At 40.3% G+C, this 26,356-nt stretch overlaps 1 protein-coding gene across 4 annotated transcripts in view; it reads right to left on the reverse strand.

Annotated features, from left to right (window-relative positions):
• Positions 1-6,088: 6,088 nt before the first annotated feature.
• Positions 6,089-26,356, reverse strand: part of Ptprz1 (protein tyrosine phosphatase receptor type Z1) — a 171,343-nt gene continuing 151,075 nt past the window's right edge. For all 4 annotated transcript variants that reach the window (XM_040728493.1, XM_040728492.1, XM_040728495.1 and 1 more), the window contains 12 exons: positions 25,278-25,412; positions 23,984-24,118; positions 22,467-22,630; positions 20,751-20,886; positions 18,910-19,056; positions 13,369-13,462; positions 12,977-13,050; positions 11,709-11,837; positions 10,277-10,423; positions 9,161-9,303; positions 8,348-8,483; positions 6,089-7,027 (listed from right to left, as the gene is read on the reverse strand). In XM_040728493.1, coding sequence (XP_040584427.1) covers positions 6,887-7,027; positions 8,348-8,483; positions 9,161-9,303; positions 10,277-10,423; positions 11,709-11,837; positions 12,977-13,050; positions 13,369-13,462; positions 18,910-19,056; positions 20,751-20,886; positions 22,467-22,630; positions 23,984-24,118; positions 25,278-25,412 — 1,581 coding nt within the window. In that variant the 3' untranslated portion in view covers positions 6,089-6,886. The remainder of the gene's footprint in view (positions 7,028-8,347; positions 8,484-9,160; positions 9,304-10,276; positions 10,424-11,708; positions 11,838-12,976; positions 13,051-13,368; positions 13,463-18,909; positions 19,057-20,750; positions 20,887-22,466; positions 22,631-23,983; positions 24,119-25,277; positions 25,413-26,356) is intronic.

The raw sequence follows: 26,356 nt of genomic DNA on the forward strand, positions 1-26,356 counted from the left end.
TGGATGATTTCTCCATTGATGGGTAAGGTTGGCATTAACGTCCTAGTCACCTGAGATAGGTGCTAATTTATATATAAAGAAGGGGGGAGATGTTGGGCTCCAGCCCCATGGGGTCTCTGTGAGTTGCTGGTCAGCCTACAAGTGCAACTTGTTTTCCAGTCCAGGTGCTTCATGTTTTCTAGTACTGGCTTACTGACCAGCCTTGACCCTTTGACATCAACATCTAGCAGGAGGAAAACACATGCTCTTCTACCTGAGGTTTTTCCATTGTGTTGTAAGCCTTTATATAAGACTGCTCCCTCATACAAGAGAGAGACCTCTCAGCACTTGGAATAAAGACACTCTCTCTCTCTCTCTCTCTCTCTCTCTCTCTCTCTCTCTCTCTCTCTCTCTCTCTCTCCTGGAAATAAAGGCAGCATATGCATTCTCTTAGTGCAAACATCTGGACGTCTTGTCTTTCTTTTCCTGATACCTTGGACTTGCTTGTGGTGTGGGCGCCATGGTCTCTCACTTGAATCTAGAGCTCGCTCATTCTTCTAGTCCCACCAGCTAGCTTGCTCTGGGTTCTCTTGTCTCTGCCTTCCATGTTCTGGGCTTGCACACGGGCCACCACCTGCCCAGAGTGTGACTTCAAAAGACTTACAGGGAAATTCTGGCTGTTTTTGCTGCAATACATGTTAGTAGCTGAGAATAAATCAAATGCCACTTTCTTCCTTCTCCTTCCTTCTTTCTTCTTCTTCCTCTTGTAATTTTTTTGCCTTAGCAATTTTTCCTAGTTTTTAGTAGCTAGCAAAATGACAGAATACAGTTGTGAGTCCTAAATCATTAGGTAATTACGAGGCTTTGTCTCTACCATGTAAGTTGTTGCCATAGTAAGACAGTCTTCCAGTTTTGTTGATTGGCAATGCATATGAAATGAACAGATCACCCATAAACCCTAGGATCTAGGAGAACCTGGTGAGGTGACAGGGATGCTGCTCTCATCTTTGAGTGACAGTAATTCTAGGTTGTTGCCAAGAAAAACTATTCAGGCATTTGTCTCCAGTAAGATAATTTCATTTCTTCTGAGCCTGATTCATGGTGAGGTTGGCATCGGCTAAAAACAGTCCCTGCAGAAACAGGACAGTCCCAATCAAAAAAACAATTACATCTTATTGAGTTAGTAAATTGTTTGAAAAAATAAGAGAAATACTTAAAAGGGATAGAAACCAGATGGAGTTGAGTTCATGCAGGGAAGAAAGCAGAAGAGATGTTGTAAAACACAGGAAGAGATAAAGAAAAAAGGTGTAAGTGAGAACAGCTATTCCAGCAACGTGTGTCACTGAGAAAAACTAAAAAATAATGTTTTAAAAAGATCATCTGGTTGACAAAGTACTTCTGTTTATTATCAGTCCCCAAGTACAATGGCTTAAAGTGTCAGTCACTCATCTGGCTCATAACTACGCAGTGAGGGCCTGGCTCAATATGAACAATTTTTCTGTCCACTTGAATTGTGTTGATGGTGGAGCAGAACCTCTTTCATTGTCTCACTTCAGAGATGGTCAATGCCTACATCTGGTTATCAGTTGGAAGTTGGGGCTTGGAGACAAGACCTTCGATTCTTTCCACCACTGTGTGGCTTTGTGTCATGACCTGGTGGCATTGTTTCAACACCAGCATTCCAGGAGAATCAGATGTAAGCATTTTGTTACTCAACTTCGGTAGACATAGCGTGTCCAGATGACAGGGGTCATCTGTTCCACTGATAAATCGCATGAGTGTCAAGACACATGGGACCAAAGCTGGGCTTTAAAAAACAAACAGTCTGCCACAGATTGGTGCCCTAAGAACAGTGACGTTGAGGCGGAGTCTGTGAACAGCACTGAGAACCCTAGGGCTCAGCCTTTCTTCTTAGCTTCAATTTTATTTGTGTTTGTTTTCTAGATAATTTCCTGAGTCTTTTTATGTGTTCCCTTGGGCTTCAAACTGGAATACCACATAGGGAAACTGGGGAAGACTTCTCATTTAACATTGTCTAAAGACAAACAACACACACACACACACACACACACACACACACGTGCGCACGTTAAAGAAAAGAGCAAACCTGCAAAGGAATAATTTCAACTTTCTTCGTTGTTTAAAAGCAATTACATAATAAGGGTTAATAATAGCACCATAGTTTTAAGAACCTCGATGCTGGTAATTTTTTAAATACAAAGTCATTAAATAAGTTAGCAAGAAAGATGTAAATTCTTTGCATCAGTCCATCTCTTTGTGGATAATTCAGAATTATTTCAACATATGTGGGACTGCAATAAGATAAAAGGAAGCAGAGAACTGTGGTGAGTGGCATGTTTAAAATTGTAGAGAGAGGAATTTCAGTTTGTGTGTTGAGAACTGTTTAGTAACTACCACTGGTGACAGACTAGTTAGTATTTCTTATTATGGATGTCATGATACATTTCTATTTCCAGCTATGTTTTTGTTACTTCTTTAAATCTTGTTTTCATTTTAAAGACAATTACGTAAGATGGAAAAAAACACTTGTGAATTATAATTGAAGGCCAATGGTGTCTAGATTCTTAACACAGATATAGTGTTTTCCATTTATTTTCCTTACTATTTTAAGCAACCTACTATAATATATCAACATCTTACTGTGGAGGGAGATTTGTAATGTAGCAGGATATTGTACATACAGCATATTGGTATTCCATGTGTAATATTATGCAAACCTGACAATGATAGGTTAATAAAGAATGTGTAATAAAATACAGGTAGCAATATCAAAAGAATAGGTAATCACAAGGAAGTCATAGCTGTGTAATAAGATACTATCCCATTAAACTCTGTGCACAACAGCTACAGATGTAATGAAACAGTAAAATTTCAGTAATGAATGGAGATGATTGCCAGAGGCTCACCTGACCTACTCAATCCAGCTTCATTATCTGTGACTTGTCTTCCAATGTACTGTTATTGTAAGAGTCAATGTCCCAGAGATGAGAGCTTGCCATAGCTTTCAGGAGCATTTGTTCAAGATGTATGTGTTAAAAATCTTTGTAATCTGCTTAATTGTCATGTGTGTTAATTATTGTTAATAGGATCGTTTTTCTCTTGGACATGATTCTGTAATGAACATCACCACTGAATCATCTTGAAGTAGGGAAAAGATTTTTTCTTAATTTTTTTTAATTTATTTAAGTTGGAAACAATCTTGCTTCACATGTCAATCCGAGCTCCCTCTGCCTCCCCTCCTCCTCTGACCCTAGCCAAACCCCCATTAAATCCCCACTTGACTCTCCAGGGAGGGTAATGGGGAAAAGATTTTGTATCATCTCTAACACTTTGTTAATGTAACAAAAGATAAGAAAACAGATGAAATAATGATGGAAGAAGCAAGATTAGGACAGTGTTGGGAAAGCAACCAAGGAACACAAAACTAACCTCAATCTGTTTCTGAAATCCTGTAAAGAAGTGTTTACCTGCATTTGCTGAAGTTTTTCCTTTTGGCTATTTCGTGACTATCACTTTAAATGGAAAGATGTAACAATGAACAAGGATGGGGAGGTTTATAATTTGTACCTCGATTTTAAGGACTTGGTGCAGCTGTCCCAACATTGCAGTAAGGAACTGAAGGCTCCCTGGGCTACTAAGGAGTCCTGTCCAGCTTCAGCATGTCAGGGGGTGGAAGCCTGCTCCAAGTTTCTAACACAGTAGGCTGTGGGTAGGCATTAGGTTGTGCTTTTCTAGCAAGCATGCAGGTGCTGTGGTCTGGGTGTAGCTGAATGTCCCCCCAAGCTTCGTGTATTACAGACTCATCTCCATTTTTGTGATGTGAGGGTAGTGGACTCTTTAAAAGGTGACTTCCTGCTGGTGCTGCCCTCTCAAGTGGGAGTTTCAGAGAAGGAATTGCCATTAGAGTCAATGTGACCTCTCTCCTCCCTTGCTTGGTACTGCTCCATGCTCTCTCTCCCTGTCATATGCAATCTCTACATGTTGCCCACGGTATATATAGCTATTATATATAACTATATTTATAATTCTCTCTATATATATACATAGTGTGTGTGTATGTGTGTGTGTGTCTGTCTGTCTGTCTGTCCATGAACACTCTAGTCAGAGGCTGAATTGAAGGAGCCATTGAATCTTCGCACTTTCAGAGTCTTCAACTGAGAGACCATCATCTTTTCTTTATAAAGTATTCAGATTATAGTAAATGAGAATGGACTAATAGACGTTACTGGTTTTCTAGAAACCACAAATTGGGAAAATGGCTTAAATAGCACTTCTCTAACTTTCTGCTTTAGGTCCTGATCTTGAGGGGCCAGTGTCCCCCTCTCTCTCTAGGTTTTTCAAGACAGGATTTTTCTGTGTACCCTGGTTGCCTTGGAACTTGTAGACCAGGCTGGCCTCAAACTCACAGAGCTCCACATGCCTCTGCCTCCCAAACGCTGGGGTTAAAGGTTATGTGCCATCATCACCCAGGCCAGTGTCTTCTTTATTAGTACTCCAAACACATTTTTTTTGTTTTTACGAGACAGGGTTTCTCTGTATTGTTTTCGAGCCTGTCGGTCCAGCCTCAAACTCACAGAGATCCGCCTGCCTCTGCCTCCTGAGTGCTGGGATTAAAGGCATGTGCCACCACCGCTGGCTACTCCAAACACTTTTGGCCGAGGCAGGGACTACTACAAGTGTCATTGGCTTATGTATGATTCTGTTTCCCTGCTTCCCAGTTCCACACAGCTCTTAGATCCTAAAGGTAACATAGAATCTCTCTCCTTTTTCCACTCTGAGATATGTGACCGTCTTTCTGGTTTCCACCTTCTTGTCTGTGTTGACCTTTGCTTAGACTGGAGTCTGTAGTGGATCCAGTGGCTTCTGACTTCCAGCTTGGCTCTGAACCAAAAGCTCCATCATTTCCTGGCATGTGGTGCTCTTTCTGTCTTGGAAGCTTTCTGATAATTCTTCACAGCCAGCTTGAGCTAATAAAATAAACCATCATGCTCTGGGTGTCTATATATTACACAGTTTTCCTCTTCACAGTTCTAGAAGTCACAAAGCCCAAGGCCAAGATGCTGGCAGATTCAAGGCCTGGCAAGGGCTTGCTTAATATATATATTCAGTTGTGGTCTTCTCACCATAAGAATAGTTCAGGGATCTCTCTAAGGTCTCTTCTATTTAAGGACATTGTTGTGGTTTGAATGTAAACACTGTAGTGTTGTTCTGGAAAGTTACAGAACCTTTAGCAGGTAGAGCATTCCTGGCGGAAGTGAGTCATGGGGCACAGAACCCACTTCCTGTTCTTTCTCTGCTTCCTGCCTAAAGCTATGATATGCCCAGAAGCCTCCTCTTCCTCTTCCAGTGCTTTCCCCACCATGGCGACCCTTTTCTCTCATCAGCCAGCCTAGGGGTAGAAATATCAACACATGGGATTTGGGGAGTCATGCATATTCCGGGCATGGCAATCCCATAAGGCAAAAGAAATTCACAACAGTTCTGCTTATTCAGCAAGTGGGTCCCAACGGCTTAACAATACATTTTGTAGTGCCAGCACCCACAGCTGTGTTGAACTCAAAGTCTTAAAATCTTGTGAGATTCTCCAAGTACCACAGGGAACAGAATTTGGGAACTGTCTTACTTAGGGAATTTATTGCTGTGACAAGACACCATGACCACGGCAATTGTTATAAGTTAAATATTTAATTGTGGTGACAGCTTACAGTTCAGAGGTTCAGTTCATTATCATCATGGAGGGGAACATGGTGGCATGCAGGCAGATATGGTGCTGGTTTCATCTTGACCAGAAGGCATCAGGAAGTTGACTGGCCGGCTAGGTGGTATCCTGAGCATAGGAAATGTCAAAGCCCACCCTCACAATGACACTTCCTCCAACAAGGCCATACCCACTCCAACAAAGCCACATATCCTAACAGTGCCACTCATTATGAGAGTATGGGGGCCAATTACCTTCAAACTACCTCAGGAACCACAGGTTGATACTCTGCTCCATTTCTTTGGGCTTTTCACTTTTTCTCAGTGGGACCCATATTCATAATCTTCAGGCACACAAAGGTCAGCACAACATTCCGAAACTGAACACAGGTTAATGGCAATATATTTATTTTTTGCAACTTTTTAGATAAAAACCATTTAAGGAATGTTTGGTAAGGTGTTATTCTCATAAAAACGTCTTTTAAAACAAGTGGTTTTCTACTTTCCACAAGAGTTAAAATAACATGCAGAAACAGGGTTAGTTCCTTGGCTAACACAGCATAGTTTTAGAAGACATGTCGAGTGAGTAAGACCAGAGAATAAACTACATCATTAAACTCAAGTACACCACTAGAAAACTCACACAGTAGTAAAATATAAAAATCTACAATTATAAATATAAATTTGGTCCATGGAGACACCAGAGCAGTATTTACATAAGTTACTAGATCACTCCTATTTCAGGTGAATACTGCAATTGTAAAATGTTGAATATCATCAGAGACAAAGTGAATTACTTAGCAATCTACTATATCAAAAGTTACATTTCTAGCAAACAATGATGATTGCTACAAATACAGCTAAAAATTTGACACTTAAAAACAAACAGGTTCCAAGGAGGGTGATTCCTATTATCGATAAATTGAATTTTTCCACTAAAATCAATATGGAAAAAATACCACAATTAAATTCTTAGAAATCCTGTAAAATTCAATCATTTTAGTTCAAACATAATAAGTGAATTACAAGAAGTCTTTCGAAAAGGCACACGTTGTTAATGGTGTCAATTTGGCAGCAGAACAAGTTATTGTCATGTCATGGGAAGTAAACAGACAACAGAACTGACTCATTTTTCTAATTTTAGAAAGAGAACAATGCTTAGATTGCATTGTCCTTCATCCTTTCGGCGTTAAACTAAAGATTCCAGGCTTTCAGCTCTATTTCCATCAGGCAAAGCTGCACCATTGCTCTCTAGGGAGGCAGATGGGTTCTCTTCCTGCCTTGTGCTGACAAGGCTGAGGACCACTTTGTAGAGAAACTGATACTGTTCCTAGAAAACACAGAAATAGACAAGAAGCTCAGCAGAGACATGAATTCGCACAAAGTAGGAATGATTTCAGACACATTTTGGCATTGTTCATGGAAGGGCACAGGGGTATATTAAGGGCTTGGGCTCAACCAAGTGCACAATGTACATTTGGTTTTATCGAATTTGTTAAGCTGAAATTGCTTTGCAATGAGCGAATAGTCATTTAGAGAAGAAGCCCATTGGACAGTAATAAGTACTTGGTTCTTGTTCCTTTGTTTCCTGGAGTCGGGAAGATGATGCAAGAGAACTCTGTTGGTGCTCAGCGCCTACAGTCTCTTCAAAAGCAACATCTTTCTTTCCTTTTTCCTCCTCTTTTTTTCTTAGTCTCATATATCTGAGACTGGTGTTGAACTCACTACGTAGTGGAGGAGGACCTGATCCTCTTGTCCCTACATCCTAAGTGATAAGACTACAGATATGTTTTATTCATCCAGCTTATGTGGAGGCGGGAATCAGAACTAGTTCCTTGGGCATGTGAGGGAACCATTTTACCAAGTGAGATATACCTCCAACCTTCAAAACTGTCTTTTTTCCCTTTATTTACTGTGTAAACAAATGTTTCTGTGTACCTACAGAAAGGGAGCAGCAGTGACTGCGATATCACCTTCAGCAGACACTGTCACCAATGTTCTTCACACTCTCATTCTGCCTGGCTTGATGGTCTACCTTGAGAAAAGGGGTTTCATGCTCCCTGGTGATCTTTCTATGAGGCCCTTGTCTGTAATCAGCTAAGAAGCTCACAGAGACACCAGGACTTCGAAATTCACCTGAGACCCGCACCAAGCTTCTTATTTTGCCACAATAGTAACTTTCAGGATATTTCTAAGCCAAATAATGGAACAAGAAGTGCTATGCCTCTTTCTTGACTGAACATGTCTCTTCTTTTAAAAGCACTCAAGAACTAGTTATTTATTAACTTCTGAAACTGGATTTGACTAGAGAAAGGAGCTAATATTTCTAACATTTAAGTGTTTGAGATAAATCTCCGGTTGTTCTATGAAGCCCTTACATGAACCCCACAGATATAATTCCAGTTTCCTGAACAAATCAATTTGTTGGTAATTCCACTAAATGTATTAAGACTCACAATGAATCCTGTAAAAAGGCACAGAGTGACTTAGTTTTTTCTTTTTAAATCTGCCCGTCTTCTGTAAGGTGAAGACTTGTAATGCAGCTTGAATGCTACCAACTATTGCGACCTCCCTTATATAAGATATAAATGACTTTAGTACCATCTAGGAAGTGATATTTCAACAGTGAAAGATGAGGTTCATCACTTACAATGTCAGTGAAGACTCCCGGCCTCATTAAATTGATCATCTTGGCTACTTGATAAACATCCATGGAATTTTCTTTTTCTAGTTGGTGCATAAGTGTTGTCAGAGCACAGAAAGTTCCTGCCGTTACTCCTCCATGCCTTGCAGTAAAAGAGAAAGGGCAAAGACTACATTCAGATGCAGCAAATACATTTGTAACTCAGAGCATGGTCTGAGATGGCATGCATTTCCTTCTTCTTATTGAGCAGTGTCTTTTTATTGAAGACAATGCCCAGTGTAAAACAATATCCTTTAGAGAAGGTTGAGAAGGTTTACTGTTTCCATATGCCTTATTATTTTTATTCTATGAAAGCAGCAGGCAGAACATGCTTGACTGAAGTTATAATATGTAAATTATATACCTTGTAGAATCGGTATATAACACAATTCTAACTTTTTTTGTTGTTTCAGAAACAGAAATATTCAGACAAAACAGGAACAAAAACAACAAAAATCATCGAACTGTAGTCATTTTTACTCCTTTTTCAAGATGTAAATAGCCGCCACATATTCTGGGTGTAGTTTCTACAAGATCCCAGTGCTGAAACAGTGTCTTATCTAAACAAATGCTCTTATATAAAGTATAGGAGCAGATTCTGTGTTCATATACCAGGAGTAACAAAAGAGGGGAAAGGTTCTGTGTCACTGTTAATGATAAGCAGAACGAACTCCACACTGGCTGAGTCAGCACACAGACATAAAGCATCAGACTGGTCTGAGGACAACAGAAGCACACAGATATCCACAGGTATACAATGATCGAGACTGTGAAACTTACTCATCATGAACAATCATGGGCCCATCCCTGTTAGCAGCTTCTTCTTTGATAATACTTATAAGTTCAAATGTTTTACTAATGGGACTATCAGGGTTTGGCCATTTAGGGCACTGAAAATGCCTTACTTCCAGCACATAATCATCCTACAAGAAGAAAAAAGAAGTCAGTGTTTTTAATAGAGTAATGCTGGCTAGTGACAGTTCATCATGAGTGGAATACCTGGGAGAAATTAGAAACTGAAGCTAGATGATAAAAAACAGTGCATGCTATATTTGCGGCACATTGCTCATTGCGGAAGAAGAAAAGCATTGCAGTGGGACATTAATCAAGAATAGATCTATTCACCAGGATAAAAAAGTCACTATTTCCCTTTTAGTCCTTTTTGTGTGGGGATGTGCATGTGTTCACATGTGTGTGGGTGCACATGGAGGTAAAGGGTTGATGTTAAGTGTCTATAAAATTTCTCTGCCTTATTCTTGGAGACAGGATCTTTCATCTGAAGCTTACTGATTTGGACTAGATTGATTGGCCTGCAAACCCTTTATATCTTCCTGTCTCTGCCTCCCCAGTGTTGGGATTACAGGCATGCAGCATGGAAAGATGGGTCAGCAGTTAAGAGCTCTAGCAGCTCTTCCAGAGGACAGTTCCTAGCACCCACATGATGGCTCACAACCATCTGCAGCTCCCACTCTGGAGGATCTGATGCCCTCTCTTGGCATCCATGGGCACTGCAAGCATGTGGTGACAGACATAAACAGATAAAACACCCATCTATAGAAAATAAAAATAAATCTCAAAGGAAAAAGAATTGGAATCACGTTTTTTTTTAAAGTCAACCTAAGTTCTGTCATCAACAAATTTGGAGTAAAAGGGAAACTTTTGCTTTTCAGGGTAAACAAAAGTTAAGAATTGTGTAGTTTGGCAAAGATCAATACTTTGATGATTCATTAAGATTTTGGAAGTAAAAACTATAATTAAAGGAATATTGGTTAGTTCTGGGATTGTCTCAGTTTATAAGAAGTAAGAATCCTTTCCATTTCCATGAAAGATTCCCAGGTTAGCACATACCTCACACATGAGCAGGATAGACATTCATCCTTTAAACTGTTTCCATACCTGTGTTGCTTCTAAGATGAAGTCTTGAACTATCAGCTCTTCCTCATTTGATAGACATTTGTGTTCTTCAGACATAAGAGTGACTTTGAAGCTTTCACAGTTTATGGGCTCATCTTTATTTGGCCAGTAAACAAATTCATCTTCTGCCTGAAAGAGACCAAGGAAGGGTATAGATTTTCATAAGCTAGCTCAATGGCCTGATTGTGAAATAAAATGAATTGGTTGACGTAAACATTTCAAATCAATTTTTTCTTTGAATGAAAAAATTACCATTAAACTGTTCTTGATATCTTAATCCAGATTGGATTTATCTGTAGAATACAACATCACACAACCAAAACAATTGCCATGGCATTTTGTGCTCTTGGCTCATCAGCAGGATTAGTAAGCCTGTTGCTTCTATAATTAACAACTGAGTATGACTGGTAAAGCAAGAGCTCATCAATTTCTAGCATCGCTTGGAATCTCTGTGACTTTCGATACACGAACTGAGTATGAGGGTTAAGTATATATGCTAAGTCCAAGTCAAATATTAATGCTAACTAGCTCTTTAGGTTATACAAACATAGGAGAGTGGATGTGTGACTGATATTCTAGTTCTGAAGAGCTCCTTCCTTTGCAAGCTTACATTTTTTAAAAAGTAAAGATTTCCAGCATGGACAGGAGAGGAGCTCATGGGGCACCAGTCTAACTAAGGAGCAATTGGCAGGTAAACAGGGCGTGGGCCGTAAGATTCATTCCACTTTGGGGCTATGGCACTTGTAGGGTGCCCATGTTCCAGGGGATAGTGAACATACCCATGCTTACATGGTCAACAATAATTGTAGTGAGTTCTTAAAGACAAAGCAAAACACATCAAGTTGGGAGAGGTGTGTGCTGGGAAAATCCAGAAGAAGTTCAGGGTGGATGTTATCCTATATCATTGTTTACATGCATGAATTGTCAACGAATAAATTTAAACTTTTCCTAAATCTCTGTCTTCTTCATAAAAAGACTCATGCTACCAAATCTACATGAAACAGCCTTGGTGGGTATTATTAAGAGGATGTAACTACTTCTTCAACTATGCTTTCATCAAATTGTAAAGAAAATAACAAAACAAAAATGAGAGACTTAGATGGAATTTTCAACACAATGTTATGCATTTTATCTTAAATATGCAAATAGAATAGCATAGCATAGACTCATGTCATTTGTGGTTGCAATCCTGGTGTGCTTACGCAGTGTCACAAATGCATCTTTAGCAACTTTAACCTAATTCATTTTGATCTCTCAGTCATTACTTTGATCCAATGGAACTGTGTTACCAATCCAGTCCAGTGACCTTAGTCTATTAGGTGGAAATAAGATCACTTTTCTTGTGCTTATGACAGGCTTCCGGCTATTGCAATATTATATTTTCCTTATAAGAAACAAAGCAAAAGTGACCTACCATGTTTTGACCATCTGGAATCATAACCACCAGCTGGGCATTATGATCCCATATCATTCTCCAGAAGTCCTTAATGGTGTGCAGTAGGGGATGCTGGGTGATGATGAATTCATTGCTCTGGTAATAACCCTACAAAACCAAAGTCAAGATAAAAAAGCCCTAGCGTATGACTAGACAGAGAAACATGTTTTATGTTAAAGTGGTGTATTTAATTGTAGATCAAGTGTTGAAATTATACTGTATTTGTTGGGCAGTGTCTATATGCCAGGTACAGTTTTCTTCCTATTAAGAGGTCTATGAGATAAAAACTGTAATCCTTATTTTAAAGGTGATTAAACTGGAATGAAATTAATTGTTGTGGACAAGTGTTGTGACCTCTAGAAGTACTAAAACAGCTTGTGCACATCTCTGTTGCACTAGGCAGAGTAGAAATCCATGACATAGTTTATAATCCTCATTGTCTACAAGGTCCTGGCTTTAGAATATGAGATCTCACCTCTTCACCTCAGGTTGCTTTCCGTGTCCTGACCCCCTCGCTGTCAGGACTATGAGAGGGATCAGTAAGGCTCCTGGAAAGTAATCAAATAATTCCCATGCTCTTTGATGAACTAAAAGACCCTTCTCTTGCAGTGTGGTCTTTCACTACTCCCAAGAACTCATTTGAAATACGATGTGTTAGAAAGTGTAACTGCTCGTCTCCTTGTTTCTCACATGCATAGTCTCTGGTCACTTCTTTGCTGGCTAACTAGAACAACAGTTCGGGAATTAAGATTAGGACTCTCTCATTTGAAACCTAGCTGTGTGATTGACCATCCTGAGATGGTATAATTCAAAGCATTCATCTATTCAGCAGACAACCTAATTGTAGAGGGTTGTTAGAAATCCAATAGTTAAGTGAACCCAGGGAAGAGCTGTGTTGAAAACCCGGGGTGATAATGCTAGTGAATTTGAACTTTGTTCCTGCCTCTGCCCCAGATTTGTGCAGATGAATGAAAACACATGATTTATAGTTGCTTGTAAGCTCTGAATAGTAAATTTGAGACCCTATGCTTTGTTATTAACTTTGATGAAGATTTCTTCAGTCCCAGCACACATGAAAACATCAAGGTATGCTGGTATTCCTCTGGTCACTAATAACTGTGTGTTATAGTTATTATATGGGGCTGATGTCCTACAGGTGCTGTTGCTGCATCAGGGAGCCCTCTTTTCTGTTAATTCTGCTAACACAGGCTGGTGATAGCCTCTCCCTTGATGTCTCCTGGACTTACCATGATGTAGGAAGCATTGATGTAGTCTGTGCCTTCTCCACTCAGGGAAGAAATGCCCACCCTTGATCTTTCCACTGGAACACAGAACATTTCAAGTAAACAGACATGCTCACTGCAATGAACCATGTCCACCCCCATTAACTCCCAAAAGCAAAGTACTGTTGCAGTTCTCAATGAATGCCTTTGATGGTTAAACTAATTGTTAAACTCAAGTTTTGCATTGTTGATAAGACTTCAAGGATTTGAGTCATTTTAAATAATCGCATACTGTGTATAATTAGAACAATATGACAAGAGACATAATTAGTACACGTAACTTACTGATAGACGTGCAAGTCTTTTGTTATGGAAATAAAAAGCGAGTTGATTTTCCAAGATTCGGAGTTACTTACCAGGGATGATGGAGGACGTTCTGTTCTTTTCCCTGTTGCATGGCTTCAGGGCTGTAGAGTAGTCACTCTGAAGAATATTTGGCTGACTCAGAAGCTGAGCAAGGGACACAAGGAAATGTGGAGATCATTTCACACACCACACCAAGATACCCAAACACACCAACATGCCTCATCAAAAGAATGATAATGCAAACATAGCAGACTTCTTTCCCCCAGGGTTTGAGTTAAGCCCCTTTTGTAGTGAAGCCTTGAAGCATTTAGGCTGCATCTCAAGAACTTTGATCTTTGAGAAAATCTTCCTGATGGCTTCCCTTGTAGCCCTGTGCCCTCCATTGCCTCTACTTACTCTCACTAGTGTTAAATAGTTATTTAATTTTTGGAATGAATCCTACAAATTACTTCATCAGGATGCTAAAAGGTATACTGTTGGTTTCAGTCACTGAAATGTTAAATACTATTTTGTTGACACTGCCCTATAAATGTTTTATACACACACTATCTTGGTACGAGATATTTGTGTGTTCTATAAAATAGATGTGTTGGTTTCCCACCTAGATTTTTTCCACCTCTGCTTGGAAGTTTTTTTAAGACTCTGGCAGAGCCTTACACCTTTCCCCACCCACTTACAGTATGCTTTCATTTGTTTGGAAAATATTTCTAAATTATTAATCATGTTTCATTCTCTCCTTTCATTTTTTAAAACATGTAGCAGGGACTGATATTGAATTTGTGACAGTCCTTATGCCTCAGTATCTTGGGTGCTGAGATTCCAGGTGTGAGTCATAACACCCAGCATGTTATTCCTCAGTTTGTGAATACTTTACTCTGCCTGCATCAACAGCAGACTTGTTCATGTTCCTAGTGTTTTCTCTCAGCTGCCAGCCTGGGATGCTGGCCAATCATTTCCAAGCACATCCATTCTGCAAACCTCTGAGGTCTTCCTGTTTCATAACGCATTCCTTCACCTGCATTCTCAGTCCTACCTCTTTGAATTTACTAAGGATCTTTACAATTCCATTTTTTCTTCTTCCTAGTTTTAAAAGAAGCTCATACATCTCTCATTAAAACATAGTCAAAATAAAAAAGCAGTAAAAAGACTGTCCTACCCTTTAAGCTTGTATTTCCAAGTAACTATCTTCATTATTCCTTTCAGAGCCAAGTTTTAAAAAGATAATATATATTTTTATTTGTGTATGTGTATATGTATGTGTGTGTATCTTTGTGTACACACCAAATGTGTTCAGGAGCCCAAAAAAGATTATAAAATGATACTATATTCCTTGGAGCTGTAGTTATATTGGTTGAGAGCCTCTTGAAATGGGTGCTAAGACCCAAACTTAGGTGCTCTGGAAAAGCAGCAACCAATCTCAGTTGTTGAGATATCTCTATGGACTTCAGAAAGCCATCAATCAACCAGATGTGACTCCTTGTACCATGTATCCACAGAGTTACAAGCCCAACTAAACTTTTTATTTATAGAGCTCTGTACCTGAGTCACTTCAATTAATAATGGAAGTCTTGCTAATATCACTCTTGTATTTCAAAGTTTTGTAGAATAGAGGTCATCTGACCATCTTATCCTCCACCACATCCTGCAAACCTGCACTTCTCTCTTGAATTCTCAGTCACAGAGAATGATACCACTCCCTCCAAGTTAAAAGTGTCTGAGCAGTTATGTCTGTCTTTTCTCCTTTCCAAAGTAGTGACTTATAAATTAAACAAGTTCTCTTATGTTTGCATACAGTTATTCCCTAAGTTGCATCTTCACCTGGGTACCTATAGAATCCTTTTCTCCCTTAGTGGCATGTAGGGCTCACCCCTAAAGTGGCACTTCCCAGTTTTGTGTTTATCTGTTTTCTTATCTGTATCTCTCATTAGGATGCATGCACCATGAGAGTGGGAGTTAAGTGTGCTCTTTTAATTTTTTGAAAGATGTATTTTAGTTTAAATTGAGTGAGTGTGTGTGTGTGTGTGTGTGTGTGTGTGTGTGTGTGAGTGCTTACATGTACAAGTGAGTTTAGGTATCTGAAGAGTCAAGAAGAGGATGCTGGATTCCCTAAAGTTGGAATCACAGGCAGTTTATGAGCTGCACAGGGTGGGTGCTGTGAACTGAACATCGGTCCTTTACTAGAGCAGCTCAGATCTTCTAACTGTTGAGCCATCTCTCTAGCTCCTCCTTTACTGTTTTTTTAAAACTCATGTTTATATTTTACTTGTGTGTGTTTATGTGGAGGCTGGAGGTTGATACCAGGTATCTTCCTCAGTTGTTCTCCGAATACATGCTCTCATGTTCACACAGCAAGCACTTCACCACCTGAGCCATTGCCCCAGCCCACAAGCTCAAGTTTCAGCACTAAATTCTAAAGCCTATCACCTAAGAGGTGTCTGGTAATATTTATGGAATAGACATGCAGTTTGTTTCAAGGAAAATTTTCTTTGTGTGAACTTGAATGAATACTGTTTTTTTTTTTGTTAAATAAGACACTATAGCTTTACACCTGCATTTTCATGCTTATATTGCGAACAGGAACAAGAAAAAAGTCAAATATCTTTTTTGAATTGAATATTTAAGTTGTTGTATTTCTATTTCAATCCTGGATTATTCAACTTAAGCCATATCAATTCTCTTATGTGACCATGTAGTGGGCAAATTATACTTAAATAAGAGTTATATTGACAAAGGTGATTTAAGCTGAGAAAGACATGGCATCTTTCTGAAAACAAGTTCTGGGATCAGCAGTCACCCCAATTTTTCTTTTGCATCCCGGAAGCACAAAAGGGCAGTTTCTAGAAGGTGGAGGTAGGATCTGATGGTTAGAACACTGTGTTGTAGGCTAGGCAAAGAGCAAGGAGAAAAAGACCTCAGGCTAATGCTTCTGAGCCTTTCCCAGTGTCTTTTCAATTCTCCCCAGATATTCTTTCCTTAGAAATTAGCCCCATTTCATACAATGGGAAAAAGAAAGCATCTTCAACAAATGGTGCTGGCATAACTGGTGCTGGCATGTAGAAGAATGTGGATTGATCCATGTCTATCACCATGCACAAACATAAATCCAGCCACACTGAACCTCTTAGAAGGGAAAGTGGGTGGTACCCTTGAATGAATTGGTACAGGAGACAGCTTCCTGAACATAACACCAGTAGCACAGACAGTGAGATCCACAATTAATAAATGGGACCTCCTGAAACTGAGAAGCTTCTGTAAGGCAAAGGACACAGTCAGCAAGACAAAAAGGCAGCCCACAAGATGGGAAAAATATTCACTAGCCACACATCTGACAGAGGGCTGACATCCAAAATTTACAAAGAACTCAAGAAGCAAGTCTCCAAAACACCAAAGGATTCAATTAAAAAGTGGGCTACAGGACTAAATAGAAAACTTTCAATAGAAGAGTCTAAAATGGCTGAGAGGCACTTGAGAAAGTGCTCAACATCCTTAGCCATCTGGGAAATGCAATTCAAAACAACTCTGAGATACCATCTTACTCCTGTCAAAATGGCTAAAATCAAAAACACCACGACAGTTTCTGCTGGATAGGTTGTAGAGAAAAGGGAACACTCCTCCACTGCTGGTGGGAGTGCCAACTTGTACAGCCATTTTGGAAATCAGTATGGAGATTCCTCAGGAAAATGGGAATCAGTCTACCACAAAACCCAGCAACTCCACTCTTAGGCATATATCCAAAAGACGCCCATTATTACAACAAAGATGTCTGTTCCACTACGTTCATAGCAGCATTATTTGTAATAGCCAGAACCTGGAAGCAACCTAGATGCCCCTCAACCGAAGAGTGGATAGAGAAAATGTGGTTCATTTACATAATGGAGAAAAAAAAAACAATGGAATCCTGAAATTTGCAGGCAAATGGATGGCAGTAGAAGAAACCATCCTGAGCCAGGTAACCCAGTCACAAAAAGAGAAGCATGCCATGTACTCTCTCATATATGGATTTTAGACATAGACTTGGGGAGTGCCAGCCTACAATCCCATGGCCAGAGAGTCCGGGAAACAGAACCTCTATTCAGTGGCTGATGGAAGCAGAGGCAGACTCCCATGGCTAAGCACTGAGCTGAACTCAAGAAATCCAGTGACAGAGAGGGAGGACTGATAACCAAAGGCATTAAGACTGGGCTGGTTTAACCCCCAGAAACAGCTAACCTGACAAGGGTTAGCTCTTGAATTCCAGACTTATGCCTGTGAATCCAGCATGGGACTGATCAAGACCCCCTGAATGTGGGTGTCAGTGAGGAGGCCTAGGTAATCTATTGAGCCTTAGGCAGTAGATCAGTACTCATCCCGAGTATACACACGGACTTTGGACTTCCATCCAACAGTGAGAGATGCACTCTCACCCTGAACTCTTGGGGGAGGGTCTAGGCCCTGCCCTGGATGAAATGACAGACTATGGACACCCCCATGGAGGGCCTCACCCTCCCTGGGGAAATGAGGGGATATGAGGGGGGCTGGTGGGAGGGTACAGGAGGATGGGAGGGAAACAGAGAGAGACCTGGAACTGACATGTGAAGCAACCTTGTTTCGAATTTAAATATATATATTTATATAAGAAAAGAAATTAGCCCCATTTCTCCTGAAACCCTGATGTTCTAGGATAGCATGGGGGTAGATTGCAGGGAAATTGCAGCCCTCATTCCCAGTCTGACCCTATACCTTCTCTGGTACAAGATTGAAGATAGCATGGGGTTGTATGCAAGGAAATTGCAGCCCTCATTTCCAATCTGAGCCTGGTCCTTCTCTGGTACAAGATTGAGGAGAGAATGGGGTTGTGTGCAGGGAAATTGCAGCCCTCATTCCCAGTCTGACTCTGTACCTTCTCTGGTACAAGATTGAAGATAGTATGGGGTCGTGTGCAGGGAAATTACAGCCCTCATTTCCAGTCTTTTTCTGAACCTTCTGTGGTGTAAGGTGCATGTCTGCTCACACCCACTTTCTGAAATCTTTGCAGTTATTTCTGAAAGTCAAACCGCCATTGTTTTGGAACTATGGGAACAAACAAAGCATGCCCCCCTTCCTCACTGGTTTTCTGACATGAGACAGGTGATTGGGAGAAACCGGGGTTGAGGAACCTATTGTAGGTAGGTGACCTACTCCAGCCCTAGGGTTTCAAATGAGACACAGGCTGTTTCAAAGAGTAGCAGGAACCGCCTGAGCCGCTGCACTTGTGCTGAAGTGGTCTGGTTTTTTTCAAAGCAAAAAGAGCACTTATCCAGTTTGTATTCTAAGTCCTGTCTGTTCATTCTGTTATGCTGTGTCCTTTTTCCCTGGGTCACATCTGCATTTATGAAAGTTAGTCCATAGTTTCCAACAACTTTTACCCTTGCTACTCAGAATTAAGCATCTCATTAAAATCTACCTCACGGCCCTGTAACCTATTGTAAGGAACAAGGGTGATTCAAACACAAAGTCATTATTCCAGCAACACTCCCAGCTCCTCCATGTGGCCTTGTCTAGTCAAATGAGGAGCTACAGTGACATTCAGTTCTATAGTGACACCCGAGAGGCATGTGAGCATGCAAACTCACCTGGAATTGTTTCTCTAATTTTGTCTTGCCTGTTGGTCCAGGTATGAGGAGTGTATTAACATAGGAATGAATGTGGCTATCCGGCACCTCTGTTTCTTTGCTGAGTATGGCCTCAACTAGTGTATCGTGAATGAAGACATACTGCTCCTGCAAAAACAGAGGTGATAGGAACAATGCTTGACACTCTCTGACTGATACCTAGGTATAAGAGTAGAAATTTGAATTGACAGAAAGTTAGACTTCAACAAAAATGGGTGTGAGAGGCCCTGTCAAAGACAGCTAATGAGGCCTGGCAGGAGAGCCTGCTGGAGATGGAGAGGAGGTATCCCAGACAGAGACAACCTCTTCATATTCCTCCTCTGTTTGTCTCATGTTGGCCTGGTAGAGAGGAGAACAGAAGACTTGCAAGGGTAAAGTCAAGGCCTCCGCCACCCTGCAGTCTTGAACCTCACTGTTTCCATGAGGAGCACTCCCTTGACTCCAGAGCTTCTGGGGGACTTGCCCTAGTGCAAGAGCAGAGTGGTTTCCGGGTTAGGTATGCTGTCATTTCAACACAAACCTAGACATTCCTGGGAAGAGAAACTCTCAGTCAAGGAATTTCATCCCTCCCTTAGCCTGTGTCTGTGGAGGCATTTTCTTGATTTTTCCTAGATGTGGGAGGGCCCAGCCCACTCCACTGTGGGCGATGCCATCCCAGAGCAGGTAGCTCTTGGATGTATAAGAAAGGTAGCTGAGGAAGCCAGGGGAATCAAGAGTCAGCCTTCTTCCTCAGTCTCTGCTTCAGTTCCGGTCCTGTCTTCCAGGATGGCGGACTGTAACCTGTAATGCAAAATCAAACCTTTCCTCCCTGAGCTGGTTCTGATCAGGGTTTTTGTCACAGCAACAGAGAACAAACTGGAATAGTTGGGGTCAAGCATGTCTAGTTTGGACTGAAATATTCTCTTATATTCCACTAATAAGACTTCTCGGGTCCTGCCTCACAGAAAGTCATCTCAATGATGGAATTTGGTTTGTTTTTTTGTCTCAGATGAGCCACATATTTCTGATTATTCTTAAGGTAGTATCACAGCTTTTGATCTACAATCATTTTTACTTGAAAACAGGGGAGAACAGCACACAGACCTATCAACTCTGCCCTGGCTTAAATGTGATCATGTATTTAAATGGAAGAAACTGAGTCCATTAGTTGCATGTGCCAAACTGTTTTAGGTGTTTGCTAGCATGGTGGATGTTGACTGTTCCACTGATTCTGAAACTTTACCATATCTGGTGTCATCTGAAAGTCCTCATTTTGTCACAAAATGGGCAGAATTTAACTGGCCTATCCAGACTCATTTGTAACTTAGTATCATAGGTTGAATTGCATTTCCCTGAAAGATAAATTGAAACGCAACACCGAAATACCTCTGAATATAGTCTTATGTATAAATAGAGGCACTATAGATATAATGAATTTTTTTCAGGTCAGCTGGCATAGAGTGGTGCCTGGCATTCACATTAGAGGAGGGGAAATTTAGACACAGAAGGAAGAGAGCTAATAGAAGACAGAATGAATGATTAGAATAATGCTACAATGATCAAGGGATACATGCAGCCAGCAGAGTCCAAAATGAGGCAAGAAAGGATAACCTCTCCAAGCTTCTGAAGGACCAAAGTCCTGCTAGTGCTTCACTGATGGGCTTTTACTGACTTCAGACTGTAACACATGCATTTCTTTCATTTTTACCCTTCCTCTAAGCAGTCCCTCCTTATAGTCATTCTCATAGACCAACATACCTAGATTTATATCAGTGGCACCTTCAGACATTAGATTACTAAAGATATATTTTTAAAAATCATACCTCCGTTTGCACCAAATAATTCCTTTGTGAACGAATGTGTTTTAAGAAGCCAAATATGTTGACGGTTCCTTCGTGTTGAATCTGTTGCAACATACTGTCGAGCACAATGTATGTGCCCGTTCTGCCCACGCCAGCACTAATCAGAGGAAGAGAAAGGAATATTTTAATGTCAAGTACAACAGGAGAGTGAAAGTAGGTCACTATTAACGTTCATGCTGAGAAAAAAGATTCATTTCCCCCAGGCAAATATACCATATATATGAATGCAGTGATCTAAAATTGTAAAGAGTTTGTCAGTTTGGGAAAATGCTTTAAAACAATAAGTTTACTTTTGGGTATGTTTCTGTTGTGGGTCAAACTGCTGGGCAACCTGGCTGTTTCTGTGGGACATTTTAAAAACAGTGCCAGCAGTTATTGTTGACTGTAATATGATGAAATCTTACGCGTTGGGGGACAGTGAGTAAAGCAGACATTTAGTTTGAGACATTTAGTTTGAGAGGGGTGAAAGCATCAGCTTCAGAAAATTCTGAAGGCAAAGGTCCCTGGGTCTGTGCTGCCAGGTAGACATGTTTGCAAAGGTTTTGACACTAATGAGAAAAAAGAATCTGATGGGGCTTTCAGCTGAAAATTCATTTCAGTGAGACTGCAAGGGAGAAAGCATGATTCCTGTCATTTGTAAAGGGCCATTATCACCCACCTTCTTCAAAGCCCCTGTCTGCGGGACAGAACTCAGACTTCTTTTCAAATTCCCCACAAGTACTACAGTGAGAATTAGCACCTGTTCTGCACAATAGTCAGGTCCTTGTCCATTCCCGGAGAGACAATCCCTGACCTTCAGAGCTGTTTTCTTGCTTTCTCCGGTTTTCCTCAATTTATTGTCAAGTGACTAGATTAAAAACCCAAACTCTCAGGATCAAGCTCTCCACCTCTATCTAAGAATAAGACCAAGTAGGTGATTAAAATGTCTTCGATGAGTTGTGTATCAAAGGCAAACAGTTGCTTCTGTGAAAACACAGCCACCGCCTCTCCACAGATACTGCGTGGAGAAGGGACAGCGGTTTTGGCAGTTATGAAGCTCTCTGCACTTGGTCAGTATTAGCTGCACTCATTTTCACTGTGAAAAATTAGAGTGGCATATCTAGTACAAACTGTCCTCTTTTCTTCCCCGCCCAAAGATGTTATTGGAAATTCTAGTTCTTGGGCAACAACGAATTGTTAAAAGAGTCAATGTGACTATGAAGAAGCTGGGAAAACAATAAAGGGATTTTGGGGGCCAAAGTATTTATAAAACAAAGTCAGGTTTATTTCGATAAATTTTCCTAGTCTGAGTGCCTTGCTTTCTCTAATATAAACCTGGCATGATGACTCTACAATAGATTAAGTCAGAACGGGTGATATTTTAAGCATTTTCATCCTATGGTGTTGTGTGTTGCTAATAGATGTTTAAGAACAAAACAGTGCTGTCCCTATCTCACACAGTTAATAAGCTGAAATCCAATTCTCATAGACCAACACCTGCTGCTCTGACATTTTCAGCCTTCCAATGGTGAGTCTAGCATACTCACTCTTACTGGTCAATGCTTATGAAGATGGGAAAATAATTTCACTTCCCCTGCTGCATGAAATCACTTCTAGTTGGGCAAAACTTGCTCCTTGAGTCCCCCTGTGCGAGCATAAGCAGTTCTGTGAGCCTAGAAGCACATCCCTGAGACTTACCTGCAGTGGACAACAACTGGCCCCACAGCATGGCGCTTGGCCTGGGCAGCCTTTCTCACGAAGGTCAGCACTGGCAGTGAGTACTCTGGAACACCCATGTCAGGCCATTGAGTGTAATGATACTGTGTGACTAGGCGCCCACTGGATCTTCCTTTCTGAGATCCCTGGAAGAGTTCAGACAGCTGATAGCAGCAAATAAGAATTATGTGTATTTATGGTATACAGCATCTACAAATTCTGAAGCATGGATACATTGTGAGATGGCTCACATGCCATCTCACATACTTAGTTTTTGGTGAGCTATACACATATATTTACACACACATATGTTTATGTTATTTATGATACCAACTTTACATGCCCACTTAGCTAGGCCACAGTAGGCAGTTGTCATCAGTATGACAGATATTGTGGAAGACTTTGATTACCATAGATGTGGCTAAAATTTAAATTCACAGATTGGGTTAAGAAGCTCATCTTCCATGATGTGAGTGAGACTGACCCAGTAAATTGAGAATTTAAAAGCAAAGCCAGGTTTCTGATGAAGAGATGCTTCTTTCATGTTTTTTCTGCAACATGAAAACCCCAACTGGAGTATCAGTCTGATGGGCTCTAACCTGGACAACCTTTTACTTTATTTATTTTAATGAGTTTTTATAGACAGATAGGAATTGTGAATATTTATGATGTATAACATGAGCATCTTTTAACTTTGGATACATGTGAATCACTAAATGAAGCCAATTGACACATGCATTATTTCACAAACTTTTTGGTGAGAATACTTAAATTTGCACTACAAATATTTTTAGTCTGTAATACATCATTTAAAGTTATGATCAGTAGATATCCTGACTGCACTATTATTGCACCCTTTGGTTAACACCACTCTAATTCTCTATATTCATCTTGACAGCTACCATTCTACTTTCTACTTCTATAAGTCTAACTTTCTTTGAGTTCATATATAAATAAGATCACACTATATTTGTCTTTGTGCTCTGGTTTATGTCACTTAACATACTGTCTCCAAGGCTCATATAAATTTCCCAAATGACAGTTGCCATTATTTATTATTGCCGAATAATGTTGGTGTAATATACCCATTATTTACAACTTACTAGAGAATTTTTATGTCAACTCTATACAAGCTAGAGTCACTTTGTAAGAGGGAACATTGATTGAGAAAATGCCCCCATCACATTGGTCTGTGGGCAAGACTTGTGGTACGTTTTCCTTACTGATGATGACTTGGGAGAACTCATCCCACTGTGAGTATTATCACCCCTTGACTGGTAGTCCTAGGTGATTTAAGAAAACAGGTCAAGGAAACCATGAGACGCAAGATAATATGTGGCTTTCGTCCATGCATCTGGCTTCTGCCATGAGTTCCTGCTCTGTCTTCTCTTACTGATGGACTGTTGCCTGGAGTTATAATCTGAAATAAACCCTTTCTTCACCAAGCTGCTTTTGGTCATGGTGTTTTATCACAGCAATAGAAGCTCTAAAACACTTACCTTTTTTATCTTTGTGTTTCTTAGAGTGAAATTCCTCACAGTGTAATAAGCAAGCACCTGAACATTCTTCTGGTTGACTAGGAAGCTTCCATACTCTTCACTGCCATCAGTAGGCCAGTACTGGTCACATTTTCTCTGTAAAAGAAAAACAAAAATATGTTATTTTCATCTTTCAATCACCCAATGTTCATATCACTTTTGAAATAAGTAAAGATTTGGGACAGTGACATGAATGGACTCTTTACTATTTCCTTGTATATTCCTTCATGTGGATAGGTGTTTTTCCATGTATAGCTATGCACCACTTGTGTGTGTTGTGCCCACAGAGGCCAGAAAAACGGAAGTGGATGCCCTGGAACTGAAGTTATAGACAGTTGTGAGATGCTATGTGGGTTCTGAGACTCAAACCCGGGTCCCCTGGGAAAGCTGCCAGCACATTCATTTCTCCACCCCATTAATGAACTCTTATACGTTTAAACTACTGCTTCTTTTTTCCTAAGCGATGGTAAATCAGTTGTAGATGACCCAGAGATAGAATCATAATTCTGAAAGAAATCTCAGGCAATCTAGTTTCATGCTCCCCCTTTAAGACAAAGGTAGTAAAGCTGGGAGCACTGAGTTACCACAGGTTCAGTGCTCAAAGCTAGGTTCCCTGAACTGAAACCTACTTTGCTCTTCATTGGTTTTCATGAGTTCAATTTACTTTTCCTCACATTATGAAAAATGCATTGAGTAAGCAGATAACTTGATTCCTAAAGCATTTTGAGTGATAATGTCAACAGTTTCCCTTGAGTTGTTGTATTCTAGTATGAATACTATGGGGCTGGAGAGCTGGTTCAGCAGTTAAGAGCAACTGTTGTTCTTCCAGAGGACCTGGGTTCAATTACTAGCAACCATGTAGCAACTCATAAACTGTAATTCCAATAACTTGTGATCCAATGCCCTCTTCTGGCCTCCACAGGCACCAGACATGTGTGCACAGAAACATACATAGGCAAAACACCCATACATGAAAGATAAAAATAATTAAGAAGAATACCCATTGTATTTCATAATTTTTGCCGCTCTCTAATATTGACTGTATCAGAAATTAGAAGCAGCTGAGAATGATTTTACAGCTTTGACATTCCAGCATGTGGAGGTAGAGGGGTTTAGGAAATCAGGATCAACTTTGCAGGAGTTTACAGTTAGCCTGGGTTCCATGAAACTCTGTCTTAGAAAACAACAGAATACATTATCTAATTCAAAGTACCCATAACTAATGCGGGGGATATCCTGACAGGTGACTACTTACTCTCCCTTTCTCCACAAGGTTTGTTATCATAACAATGACTTCCACGTTATGCTCCCATATCATTCTCCAGAAGTCTTCTGCTGTGGACTTCAGTGGACCCTGGGCAGCAATGTAAGCTTTTGGTCTGTTGTAGCCCTGAAGAAACAGATCACAAGTATGTTCTGTTACTTGTTTTAAATTGTGGAATCTAAGGTCAACAACCCCTTTTCAGTATCAGAAAACTCCACAAAGAACCTGCAGAGTTATAGACCATTGATAGTTAAGACAATAATTTGCCTTCAACTTTAATGTTTGTAAAAATTAATGAGTTCTCTTGAGACAACCACAGACTTGTATCTCTGCTCCAGAGGCATTTGTTTCAAAACAATCTACTGTGCTTAAAGTCTGGTCCTTAACTATGTTATTTTGAAAAAATTTTCATGCAATAAGTCTCAGTTGTCCATAGTTAAAGTGCTAGAATTATGACCTCTTTCTTCTCCCTGGGGACACTGGGGCTGCCTACTCATTACCAGATGTCTCTGAAGAAGCAAGCAGGTTGGTACTGATGCTTTGCAAATGCTGCTCTAATCTGTCATCTGCACAAAATGGAAGCATCAGTCCTAACTTGGTGATGAGGAAACTGAAGATCAGAGGATGAATGACTGCCCAATATCACTGCTATCCAGTGGCCGATCTGGAATTCCAAGTACTTGGAGTATACCTCCCAACCCAACATTCTTTTGACTCACAAACTGCCTTCCCTGGAAGCAGGAAGTAGATGCTTATAATGAATACACTCTATAGATAGGGACTCACTTCTCTGAACCCAGTGTTGAATGTAGCAACACCATGTAGACAGCTAGACTGTAAGACCAGAGATAGGGAAATGACAGAGGTCTGTTGAAACCCAGTTAACCACCCTGGGGCAATGTAGTAAGTTCTGACATTATCTACCATTCTGAAGAATGCAGCAATGCTGATGGCATGGGGTAGCCTAAAGCCATAGAGGCTGAATACTGACTTCATAATATAATTTAACTATTGTTTAGTACTACCATGGGGAATTTTCACTTCAGATTTATTTTTCATCTGTGATATAC

This window comes from Mesocricetus auratus, unplaced genomic scaffold (assembly GCF_017639785.1).
Source record: "Mesocricetus auratus isolate SY011 unplaced genomic scaffold, BCM_Maur_2.0 Super-Scaffold_100019, whole genome shotgun sequence".
Classification (NCBI taxonomy): domain Eukaryota; kingdom Metazoa; phylum Chordata; class Mammalia; order Rodentia; family Cricetidae; genus Mesocricetus; species Mesocricetus auratus.